We start from the raw sequence: 11,356 nt of genomic DNA, 5'->3' as shown, positions 1-11,356 counted from the left end.
ATGAATGTCACATGGGGTTTGCTGACGGTTTTGAGTGTGGTGTGCCACACCGAGTCGAGGTGCTCACCGACCTCTTACTATAAGAACTGCTGGATTCGACGCTTTCCTGGGATTTTCATCGATATCGAGGAGTCTCAGAGGCGAGGAGCGCAGCTTCTGAAGCACTACCAGGAGGAGACGGCGCTGAAATGCAGCCGCACCTGTTGCCTGACGAGAAATTGTGAGTTAACGCCTCTTAATCAGCGTAAAATAGACACAGATGTTTGAAGTATGTACTTACAGCTACATGCTTCCACTGATCCTCTACACATGTATCCCACCTTGATTTACCCTTCTTCCCAGTTTCCTGTAATCTGGCCATATTTCACTATGATACCACTCAAGAAAACGTGAACTGCTTCCACCTGCACTGTCCAACACTGGAGAGCTGCATTCTCAGCCACAGGAGCAACGTTGTTCTGTACAACATCACAAAGGGTAAGTGCAGAACATTCCTGCCTGGGCTCTAAGTCACAGCCATGTTCTCTGTGCTTGTATGTTTTTTTTTTTTTTTTTTTAGAATATATGCCTTCCTGTGTGCTGATAGAGCCTCATCATATGTTCTACATACATTTTCAGTAGAATATGAAACATATCCCACCCCTACTAGACCTGTAAGTTACACAAAGTAAGTCAGCAGTACATTTACTTACATGCGTTTGAGGTAATTGTATTTTGCTTAAGTGGTCCCATTTTCTGCCACTTTGTACTTTTCATCTGCTGCATTTCAGAGGGAAATATTGCACATTTTACTGCATTTATTTGACAACGATATCTACTAGTTATTTTGCAGATTCAAATTTAACATATAAAACATGAAATCATCTTATGAAATATTTGTTACCAACTACCCCCGTAGTTCCTCGACCAGCTACATCAATTGAACGCCACTTGCAGACAAAGGCATCAGTAATGATAATCGATAACCGTGCTATATAATAGTACAGTGCTCACAATAATCATTTTTGTTGCATAACAAATAATTTAACTCTAGTATGTTAAAGACATTTTTACACTGATACTTATTTACTTTAATGTAATTACGACTTTTAAAGTTTGACTCACGAGTCTAGAATTTCTTTGTTTCCTAGGTGTGGATCCCGACCTGTTGGTGTTTGGAAAGTACTTCACCTCCAATGTCCGTGTGTTACCCCACCACTACGGTCGAGTCAACGCCTCAGACCCGCTGCCCTCCGACAAACGTCAGTTTATTCATCCACCTCCGCCACCTGCATTGCCTCTGACTTCAGCACCCACAGTTAAACCCCCCACCACAGCAAGCAGAGTGCTCACCACCACCACCACCACCACCACCACTACCACCATCACTACGGTGCAGAGCACCAGTGAGCCTTCGACAGCTCTCACAACTACAGCGGCCTTATCTGCCACCAATGCGCAAACAACAACCCCAACCACCTCCACCACTTCCCTTGTGCCCACCTTTACCGTGCCTCCTGCATCCACCACGGCAGCCACCCTCAGCCCTTACATTCCCCAAACCACTCCTACCTTTTCAACCACAACCACACAGCCCTCCACATCCCCCACTCATCATCATACCACCACCTTCTCTCAGGTGGACTCCAGCCCGCCGACTTCTGCAGCCCATATGGGCAATATAGAGAGCAGCAAGCAATATCCCAATGACACCAAGGGCGGCCTGGGGAGGAACCACACTGCAGGCAGTGAGGAAGGCCAAGGCGTCGGTGGAGAGGACACCTTTGGGGGGTTGGTACCTGGGTGGCACGTAGCCGCTCACACCCTGCTGGTTGCAGTGGCCATCTGTATCACAGTGCTGCTGAGCTGCTGTTGCTCCATTCTGCTGGTCGTGAGCTGGAGGGGTCAGAGGAAGAGGATGGGACACTACCGAACGTCATGGAGGGGGAAAAGAGGCTCAATGCGTCTCATAAAGTATGTGCTGGTCAGAGAAAACTCGTGAAAGACGGGCCGAGAAAAGAAAAAGACGGAACTGACATTTCTCTTTTGTTTACAGCAATGTTTTTAACAAAGGAATCAGCACGACATTTCACATACGTTAGCATTTGTAACTGTTAGTTTTCACCTACTGGATTATTTTATTAGCCAGGATGTTGCTTTGTGTAGTTACTGTCAACTGGTGCATAGAGATAACAATTCTGTATCTTTAAGTTGAAACCGGCAGAGGTATCTTTTGGCTTAGATGAGATTACCAAACACATAGTTGACATGACTTTGGTTTCACTTGTGACGCAATGACTTTTGACAGAAGAGCCGATCTCAGCCAATGCATTTGACCGCAGCAATTTGCCTCAAGAAAGACGATATGATGTCCATTTGGCTGACCTACATTTTGATGTACTTCAATAAGTTTAAACTGTTGTTGAAGCCAAACCTCAAGGACTTGCCTGTTGTCTATGCTGGTCCTAAGTGGGACTTGACGGTTGCGTCCAAGAAAGAAAAGACTGCTGCAATTCAAGGGTTGTTCAGATCATCAACAATGTGTGATGGACTACTTTACACCTAGTGGCCTTCAGTGTTTAACCCTCCTGCAGTCCAGCACATCTCCTCAGTGCATTGGGTTTCTTCTGACCTAAAAGTGCACGGATCACAGACCAAACTCCTTAAGAACGATGAAGTACTTTTCAACAACCTGCTGCTCAAAGCATCCTTTCACTGGGGTGTCACTCTTTGACCTGATGGTGACGAGAGTGGGGTGAGAGCTGAAGTCGGGCTATGAACTAACTGAATGGGGCTTTTATTACATAAAAGCTTTAACCATCATGCACACAAACTTCAAAGACAGAACGCTCTTAACAACAGCGTACATTAGACTTTTATTTTTCTATTTAAGACAGCATCACACACCTGATATGACAGTAGATTTATTTTGGAAAATAAATACATTAGTGGAGAGCCTTGAGGGTGTAATATCCTTGTGTTGTAACATCCTGATGTACTGTGTATTGGAGCAGTAATTATCTAAGCAGTAATAATCTCGTCTGAGTTACTTGTACAAAGAAAGAGTCCAAAGTGATGTGAGGCCACAAGTATTTAAAAATGTTTCTTGGGACCCCATTACACGTCCCTGCAGCTCTTGGTCACCATCTTCATGTAAATGCATCTTCATCATTAAGCTGTATTACAAATTAAGTACTTTCTTGACGGCCTCTTTGTACTGCAGCATGGTGCTCTCGCTCTCCCCTTCATTCTTCAACCGTGTGACAGAATCTTTATACTCCTGCACCTCGCTTCTTCCCAGCAGCTGCTCGCGCACTTCCTCGCCTTCTCCTTCCCCGGCCACTTTCATGCGTACAAGCACATCCAAGATATTCCTTTGGGACTGGCTGTCCTCCCAGCTATACTCCTCCATGTCTGCCGCCGTCTTCTCAGCCTCCCATGCCTCGGTTTTCTAAAGAACGAGAAAAACAGAGCGCATTTGTCACCCTTACACGCAGACTTCACATCGAACAGATCCAACCCGACTGAACCAGGCTCGCCTGTATTAGATTTGAACCGTATATGTGTGGTACAGCAATTACGTCGCAATAACTCTTTTACGGCTCTGGCTCTGTCTCTAGTGTGGAAAACGGCATGGCAACAGATGTAAAATATGAGGGTCCTTGGTCACCCCTCATCCCTTCTTTGATGCTCCTCTCACAGAGATAGTATTTCTCCATATGTACTGCTCAGTCCGCTGCCTGTCTAGCTGTCATCACATTCCCTTGGGAACAATACGCCCCATTGTGAAGCAGCTTAAAGCAGGGCAGCGACAGAGCCTCAGCTCTGCGGCTCTCCAGGTGTTTGAGGTTAATGACCATCATTACAGCTATACATATCTGATCCGCATAACATCCTGTCTGGAACAAGTCCAGGTCTTAGTGAGTGAGGAGCACTAGATACTTGGGACTAGATCAGTGGCTTCCTTTGACATAATAAAAAGGCCTACTAAATAGAGTAGCATTAGTTTGAGATCGAAACAACCGCGTTGCTGCAAAAGGGATCTGCAGATGATACGTATATGTTTAAGCTATAATATTTGATTTTGAGAGGGAAAGTTTATAGTGATACTTAACTATTACAGTCATGAAACTTTAAATTATGTGTTACTGGCAAGGTTCCAACCTTCATCATGATGGTGTTGAGTATACAGTATGCATAATTAAATACTGTTAAAGTGTTGACAATAGTGACACCATGTCTGTCCTTGCGTCCGACGACCATTCAACAGACAGAATATTTGATAACAGCCAGGAGACGAACAGCCACCTGTTTTTCAGACTGAGTTTATGTGCCTATGAAATAACTTAGAATTTATATTTTCAGTTAGAGGAGAGGACAGGTGTTGCCGAGCAAGAGGGCACAAAGGCACATGGAGTGCCTCTAGCGGCAAACTTCCCTCCATGTTGGAGGCAGCTACGAGCAGTAAGCCCCGACGCTGGCCTGGATTAGCACACACTGGAATTAGCAGGTAAGGTCCGTCTCCTTGAGTGGGGAGATAAAATCACCTCAGTGGCCGCTAACAATTGGTCTCTTTGTGGGCTAGCGTTACAACCTGAACGCTACGCCACTCTCACAGCTTCCCCAAGCCTGCTGGACAAGCACTGTGCCTTCCATTGTGTGTCCAAAAGGGCAGTGGACAGTGTTCTGCTTCCCGGCTCGGACGCCTTTCCCAGCTGAGAGACTTTTTTTTTTTTTTTTCAAATGTGACTAAGCCATGACGGGAAAAGCTCCTAAAGGCAAAGGTCTCACAATGGAGGGAGTCATTTTCTTTTATGCGTCTGGCTGCAAATTCATGCGAACAGCGCCTGGCCAATGACCTGGTGGCAGACTTCTGTGAAGTGGCAAGGCTGGCTTAATGTGACTGAGTATCAGGGTCAACACCTGATAGGGGAGTCTGTTTCCCCCCCCATCTGTGGGGAAATGTCAACTGGACAATGCTGCTGTTTGCCATCCTTCTGCCCATTCAAGTCTGATACCTCCCTAATAGGCTTAGTCTCTCAGATCGCAGAGCAAGATGGACAAGAAGTGCCCTGGTAAAAAGGTACGGTGCCACGTCGCTAGCCATATGGAAATGTCACCAAAGACGTAGATGAAGGAATAAAAATCGCTAACAGAATGTTTTTGTAATGCAGTATTTTTTTTGCACCTTATTTGTAGAATAATTTATTCCTGAAATATATTGTTAACCTTTTCCTCATATTTTTACAAAGTCTTAATACACACCATTTAGGTGTTGGTTAATACAGCTTTATTTATCCCTGTAAGATGAGGTGAGATATTCCTTTAGGCAGTTGTATACAGCAGTTCAACCCTCAGGTCAACAGCTATACACACGTAAAAGATACAAGAATGTAATCACAGCTTAAGAACTGGTAATAAATATCTAAAAACAAAAAAAGAAAAGATTAGGACGTCTAGGCACAAAAACAGTCTTGCTCACTATGCCGCTGCTATCCAAATGTATTATTTTATGATTATTTATTTTGGAACTTGCATGTTTAGGTAAAAACTGTACACTGATAAAATACATAATACATCAAGTGAGGGTCCTGCAGTCAATGCAGGCACTGTGATATCCTTTTATATTGCATGCTGCCGCGAATCCGGTCAAGTGTTATCATTCATCTGTTCGCAGACAAAATCTCTCAATAGGGTAAACACTGAAGGGACAACAGGTCATCGGTACAAGTAGTGCTAGAGTGTAAGCAGCCTTTGAATGAATGGATTCTTGTTGAGAGAAGACAAAAAGGTCAGTAAACAAAAAGAGAGACTGAGGAAAAGACCAAAGTCACAGGAGTCTCAGCTAAGTCCCTGTGCAGTTGGTTTGAGCATTTTGCATGTTGTTGATACTCCATTACTGACTTTAGGGTCATTTTTCACCATCCAGTCACTGTAACTTGTGTATCTGCTGAATGTCATCAAGACAGAAATCTCTCCAGGAGACACAGCACAGTAGAATAAAAATAAAAAAACATTTTCAACTCACCCAAGACTCGTGGTAAAGGGCAGTTAGTATGTACATGGCATAGTCGTAATTCTGCTGTCTCGTTGGGCAGCTGGTAGAGGGGGGGAGAAAAGACAAAGGGGAGGAGAGTTATGGACATTTGTTTTATTTCCTCACATTATTATTAGCTTTAATGACCCCAAAGGAAGGAGTTTACCTGTCAGTCGTGATGGAGAGGATATCCGTATCTTTGCAGTATCTCTCCCCGACAAGTTTGAGCAATTTCTTGCATGCATGGTCATCCAGATTCAAACTGGACAGCTTTACCTGCGATGACAGTGACACCATTACATTACACCGAGAGAAACGTAATACTTGAAGAGATAGTTCTTCCACATAAATGTCAGTGATGTAAAGAGAAATGCATGAAGACAACAGAGATTAGGACAGACGTGTTTTCATTATGTTGTATACCGCAAATACTGCAGCCAAAATAGAGAGCAATGTTTGATGTTTTAACCTATAGAGAGGTTTAACTGTGCTGATTAAATACTATACTTTCTACTGCATTTATGCCGTGGAACTGAAAAACCTCTAAGCCTCTTGCTTGATGAATAGTTGGAAAAACAACAGATTATTTCCTCGGTTACATTGTTTTTCATAGCTTCGACTTATACTATTTGTACAATACAACAGAAATGCATTACTAGGTACAGCAACGTGAGCATACATTGTGTGTGCTAATACTCATGCACTCAACACAAAGGCGAGAACGCTTAAAGGTAGCTAGATAAATGGGCACAAAGACATTAAAGTGGTTAAGTGTGTTGCAGCTGGAACCACGTGTCCGGATCAGACCCTGCCACGTATTTTGTTTCCAGGATTTTTTTAAGTCTCCCTCACTACATTCACCCTTTCTAAATAACCAACAAAATAACTAAAGGCAATCCTACTACGTACGTTAATCATTCAAAGAGTAAATTAGTTTTTGTTGGGGTCTTGGTCCACTTGCTCTGGACTGGGAACCCAACCGTCTGAGATTTGCGCTCCAATCCATCTTTCTGCCTAATCCACCTGGATTAATGTCTGAATAATTCCTTCCATCCTGATATAATCTAAGGCAAAGTGTCAGTGGAGCAGATGGCTGGTGATTAATGGTGGAAATGACACATCGACCACCTGGGGAAGTCACAAATTTGTCAAAGGCAGTTTAAATTCCTGAATACCTATATTGTCAGGTGGGATTTCTTTTTCGTCTGTTTGAGTGAAAAAACCTATACGATTAACTTGTGTAAACATGTGACCTCATCCAAGAGACAATAAGAGGTTTTGCAGCGTGTAAAGTATGAATCTTGTTTTTCATAGACTGTGGTTTTCACGTGTCTTTATGTGTTTACATGTATGGTTCTGGTCTGGGGGGGGGGAAGGACTGCATATTGACGGATTAGTGTTAGTAGGGATTAAGAGGAATATCAAAATGTCCCAACAAATACGTCGATGATGAAATGTTTTGTTCCTTTTTTCTGTGAAAATATGAAGTTGTTAATATATAAACATGCTTCCCTAAAAAACTAAAGACTTAAACTGACACAAGAACAAGAACAGAGCATCGGCACATGTTTAAATATAGACTAATTCTGCAGGACTGTAATCTCTCTGTAGACTTGACGGCATCATTTCTAAGGTTTGAGGTCACCGGACAACAATAAGTCACAGACATGATGTCAGCTGGTGATTGTGCATCCCTGTAAATCTCTAATCTTGTTTTACATGTCAGGCTTCTCCGCACTTGACCTTCCATACATCGATGAAACACAATTAAGGCCATCGGATAAAAACACTTTTTATAGAAACCTGAAAAACTGGAATTGCGCATAAACTCACTTTGAGCTGAACAACCCGAGCAGCGGGGTTTCTGAGAGACGGGCCAGACGACACGTAGTCTGTGCTTTCTACTTTGATGGGGAAGTGCTCGTCACATTTGGCATCAGTGTCCAAGGCGGAGGGCCACTCTGTACAGAACGCTGCCAACAAAAAAAGACATCTTTACATGTAATACAATATATATAAAAACCACAATTTTCTACTAAACACCACAACAAAATAAAAACTAGCTTTTCTCTTCACAGTTAAAAAAAGAAATTACGTTTCAGGGCTTCACAGTGTTTCTTGATGGCTGCCGGTGTCAAATGCAGAAAATTTGGTATCTGAAAGAGATTATGAGCAAGAGATTATGTAAATGTTCAAATGCATAACTGTTCATGTAACAAACACATGGAAATGTCCAGCAGTCTTAATATCTACATCACAGACAGTGTAAAGAAAAACTCACATCACACAGAATTTTTATGACCGTCTATAAAGTCATTAAATTCTAGTATTCAGAATACACTGGTTTTAAAGGTTTTGCAAAGAATTATAGTATTTATTCTACACTGACATCAACATGAATTTCTCATTGGTCACATTATTGGCTTTTATTTTGCATAAAAACACAGCATGTACGAGTTGTGATTAAAAAGTAAAATATTTCAAGCATCAACCATAGTAAGGGATGCATAGCAGATTAACCCCTCATGGCAGATGGAGTGAATGAAATCAACATTGTTAGGCTGCACAGCAGAGCTCCAGCGGTCACGAGTGAAAGTGGATCTGCAAGTGGCTCAATCCAGATGGAGCAGCTGGTGTCTGGACACAGCAGCTCAGTAATCCGGCTGCAGAGACAGAGCCATCAGAGCCATGCAGCAGAGCAAAAAGCTGCTCTTTGTCCATTTATTATTGTGGTGTGAGGAGGTTATCACCCCTCTTTCTTTTTAAAATTCCTAAAATTGCAAGAACCACGGTGTGCTAAAAATGCATATTTTATGTTGTGGTTCTATGTAAGTAACGACGTCTGACCTTGATTAGCTCTAGGTTACCCCTCTTCTCTGGAGGAACGCCTCCTTTTATGGGGTAGCCCATCCTCACAGGTAGGGGGACGGAGCCTGATCTGAAGGGGGCTGCTGCTGGATAAACTGCAGTCCAGTCCTGATCCACCGGCATCCTTTTAGTCCTGGGCTCCCCTTCCTGACACAAAAGACAGAAGATAAAAGGAAACTCTGATTATGAAACTGGGAAAATCCACAACTGTTCGTTGCAGAACTGTGACGACTCTCATATCTTGTTTTTTTTTTAATCAAAATCATCATTGACGGTCTGATTGATAAGGAACCTCTTCAAGTTTCTTATTGAATATCATATCATTTGACATATGTACATCTTGTTATATTCAGCCTTAAAAAAAAAAGACATAAAAGCCTCACACTTACATCTCTCCTGGGTCTTTTGACAAAGTTTCCTTTTCCGCTTCTTTCAGGAAAACCTAGAAATTGACAAGTTCAGCCACACACACACTTTCACTTTTAATGTGACAATGTCAAGACACTTTAACCAATACATCATATTTACTTTGTGATAATTTGTATTTTCTACAACACACATACTCGTAGATACAACAAATGTATGCCGTGTATGACAGATATATTTTACAATATGCACAGTGTGATGTCTGTTGTACCCACTTTGTTTTCATGCAATCTCATTGTACTGTATGTATAACTTTTGTTATAGCTTCTTAATTGTCTTATAGGATAGTAAAATAAATATATTGGAGTCAAACAGAAGAAGCAAATTGTTAACATTACTAATATTTGTCACCATTTCCTGATATTTATCAAACCAGTAATTCATCGATTAAAGAAGAAAATAATCAATAGATTTATCCCCTGATGCACCATCTAATCTTTTATTTTATTTTAAAGTCTTGTCTGATTCTGCTGTGATCATGATGGGAGGAGACTAAATGCCATCCAGGTAGTGATATGATGAACCAATAAAATAGACACAGGCGCCTCCACAAGGACCTCTGAGACCTTCCAGACCCCAGTAGGTTTCGTTTGGACACGAACTGCTAAAGTGCATCACTGTCAGTGGACAGGAAGTACCTGAATTAGCTTTGATAACTTACATGCATTTAAAACAGCTAGCTTAGCATGTAGCTATGGTTCTGTATCAGCCTGAAGTATTTTAAAGAGACGGTCAAACTCACCTTTTTTCTTATTGGCAGAATTTACAGACAAACCCGTCGAGTATGTGACCCTGCTGGCTGTTTTCTGAAGTCCGAGACGAGGAATATTTATTCGACCTAGGGACAGAAATGCTTTACTTGTGTGAGAAGCCATGTTTTCTCAATGACTACGGATACCAGCGAGGGACAAACCAAGAGAATCGCAAAACATTAAACTTAGAGCAGAGTGAGTGTTTAGTGCCTCCTTCAGGTGAACGGAGGAGTCGAGTCTCAGGACGGGATGTTTAATGGGACTTCATTCAGGCAAGGGTACGAAATTCTATTAAACGAAGTTAGAAAACATCTTTTTGTCAGTATCCGTCTTTATCTGATATTTACAGTGGTGCGTTTTCTGTCAGCGCGCGGCCTCCCGTCACGTGTGACCACCTCACTGCCAGCTGCTGCTTTTTGAAACATGTGCTACGTTCAAATGTCCCCGTAAAATCAACATCCCGGTTGTAGAAAATCTTCCCTTTGGCCATAACCATGAAAACACACCCACGCCAACGTAAGAGTGAGACATAACTAAGGTGCTTCTTTTTCGGTTTGAACCAGTTTGAAGAAACTAAAAATGTGTGAAGTCTCTGTTGTTGTTTCACCAACTGCGTGCTTAGAGACTTCAGTTACATTTGAAGGAGAGGCAGGCTAGAGATTAATGGCATTAACCGGACCTAAGGGTAACTTAAAAAGAGAAGAGCCTGCATGTGGGGTATGTTTGTTCTGCTTTTTTTTGTGTTGTGGTTGGCCGGCAGTCAGTTTGAACAAGAACTAGCTCGTTTTAAATGGAGAGAAAATGAATTGGTGTTGTTTAATTAAGACTCTTCTAGTGGAAAACTTCATGTTTAGGCTACTGTATGTCAGGCACGGTCACATTGCACATTACTCTATGCTCATTATGTGCATGAACCCAGTTTTATCTTCACTGAGGAAACAATCCTAACATGCACGGCTGGATAAACTTGTCAGGGGGGGCCTCAGGGCAAAAATAGCTTCTGGGCCCCTGTTGACCCTTCACCTCTCACCTATTGTGTCTCAATGACTGCAGTACGATTGGATCAAGCACAAATTATTTTAGGATTATGCACCGTGAGGGATCAATGTAAAATGGAGTAATAACGCTCAATAGATTTTGATACAGCATCCCTTTCAAGATAGAGCAACTCAGTCACACAATAATGCAGGACCTGCTTTTGACAGTGTAGTGTAGTGTATGTTGATCAAATTATGCTGCTTATGTTTGAATATGTGCAACTAACACGTCATCATCATCATCATTATCATCATCA

General features: G+C 42.2%; 2 protein-coding genes across 2 annotated transcripts; one reads left to right on the top strand and one right to left on the bottom strand.

Annotated features, from left to right (window-relative positions):
• LOC139200855 (MANSC domain-containing protein 4-like) lies at window positions 1-1,981 on the top strand. Its single transcript, XM_070829991.1, has 3 exons — window positions 1-220; window positions 343-477; window positions 1,131-1,981. Exons 1-3 carry the CDS (start codon window positions 1-3, stop codon window positions 1,979-1,981), a joined length of 1,206 nt encoding a protein of 401 aa, XP_070686092.1.
• Window positions 1,982-2,831: 850 nt separating this feature from the next.
• mrps35 (mitochondrial ribosomal protein S35) lies at window positions 2,832-10,196 on the bottom strand. Its single transcript, XM_070830946.1, has 8 exons — window positions 10,053-10,196; window positions 9,274-9,326; window positions 8,864-9,031; window positions 8,112-8,172; window positions 7,850-7,989; window positions 6,183-6,292; window positions 6,008-6,077; window positions 2,832-3,430 (listed from the first exon to the last, which is right to left on the bottom strand). The coding sequence occupies exons 1-8, from the start codon at window positions 10,183-10,185 to the stop codon at window positions 3,161-3,163; spliced, it is 1,005 nt and encodes a 334-aa protein (XP_070687047.1). The 5' UTR covers window positions 10,186-10,196; the 3' UTR covers window positions 2,832-3,160.
• Between the last annotated feature and the right edge of the window lie 1,160 nt (window positions 10,197-11,356).

Source organism: Pempheris klunzingeri, chromosome 5 (assembly GCF_042242105.1).
Source record: "Pempheris klunzingeri isolate RE-2024b chromosome 5, fPemKlu1.hap1, whole genome shotgun sequence".
Classification (NCBI taxonomy): Eukaryota; Metazoa; Chordata; class Actinopteri; order Acropomatiformes; family Pempheridae; genus Pempheris; species Pempheris klunzingeri.
Note: the sequence above shows the minus strand (reverse complement) of the source record. Positions and strands in the feature narration are given on the sequence as shown.

What these genes read in the sequence shown, in the direction of transcription:
- LOC139200855 (XM_070829991.1), top strand. Translation starts at nt 1, where the DNA reads ATGAATGTCACATGGGGTTTGCTGACGGTTTTGAGTGTGGTGTGCCAC. An exon ending in CTGTTGCCTGACGAGAAATT is followed by an intron (nt 221 to 342) that starts GTGAGTTAACGC and finishes CCTTCTTCCCAG; the next exon opens with TTTCCTGTAATCTGGCCATA. An exon ending in TCTGTACAACATCACAAAGG is followed by an intron (nt 478 to 1,130) that starts GTAAGTGCAGAA and finishes TTTGTTTCCTAG; the next exon opens with GTGTGGATCCCGACCTGTTG.
- mrps35 (XM_070830946.1), bottom strand. Translation starts at nt 10,185, where the DNA reads ATGGCTTCTCACACAAGTAAAGCATTTCTGTCCCTAGGTCGAATAAAT. An exon ending in GTAACCTAGAGCTAATCAAG is followed by an intron (nt 8,173 to 8,863) that starts GTCAGACGTCGT and finishes AATCTCTTTCAG; the next exon opens with ATACCAAATTTTCTGCATTT. An exon ending in ACACTGTGAAGCCCTGAAAC is followed by an intron (nt 7,990 to 8,111) that starts GTAATTTCTTTT and finishes TTTTGTTGGCAG; the next exon opens with CGTTCTGTACAGAGTGGCCC.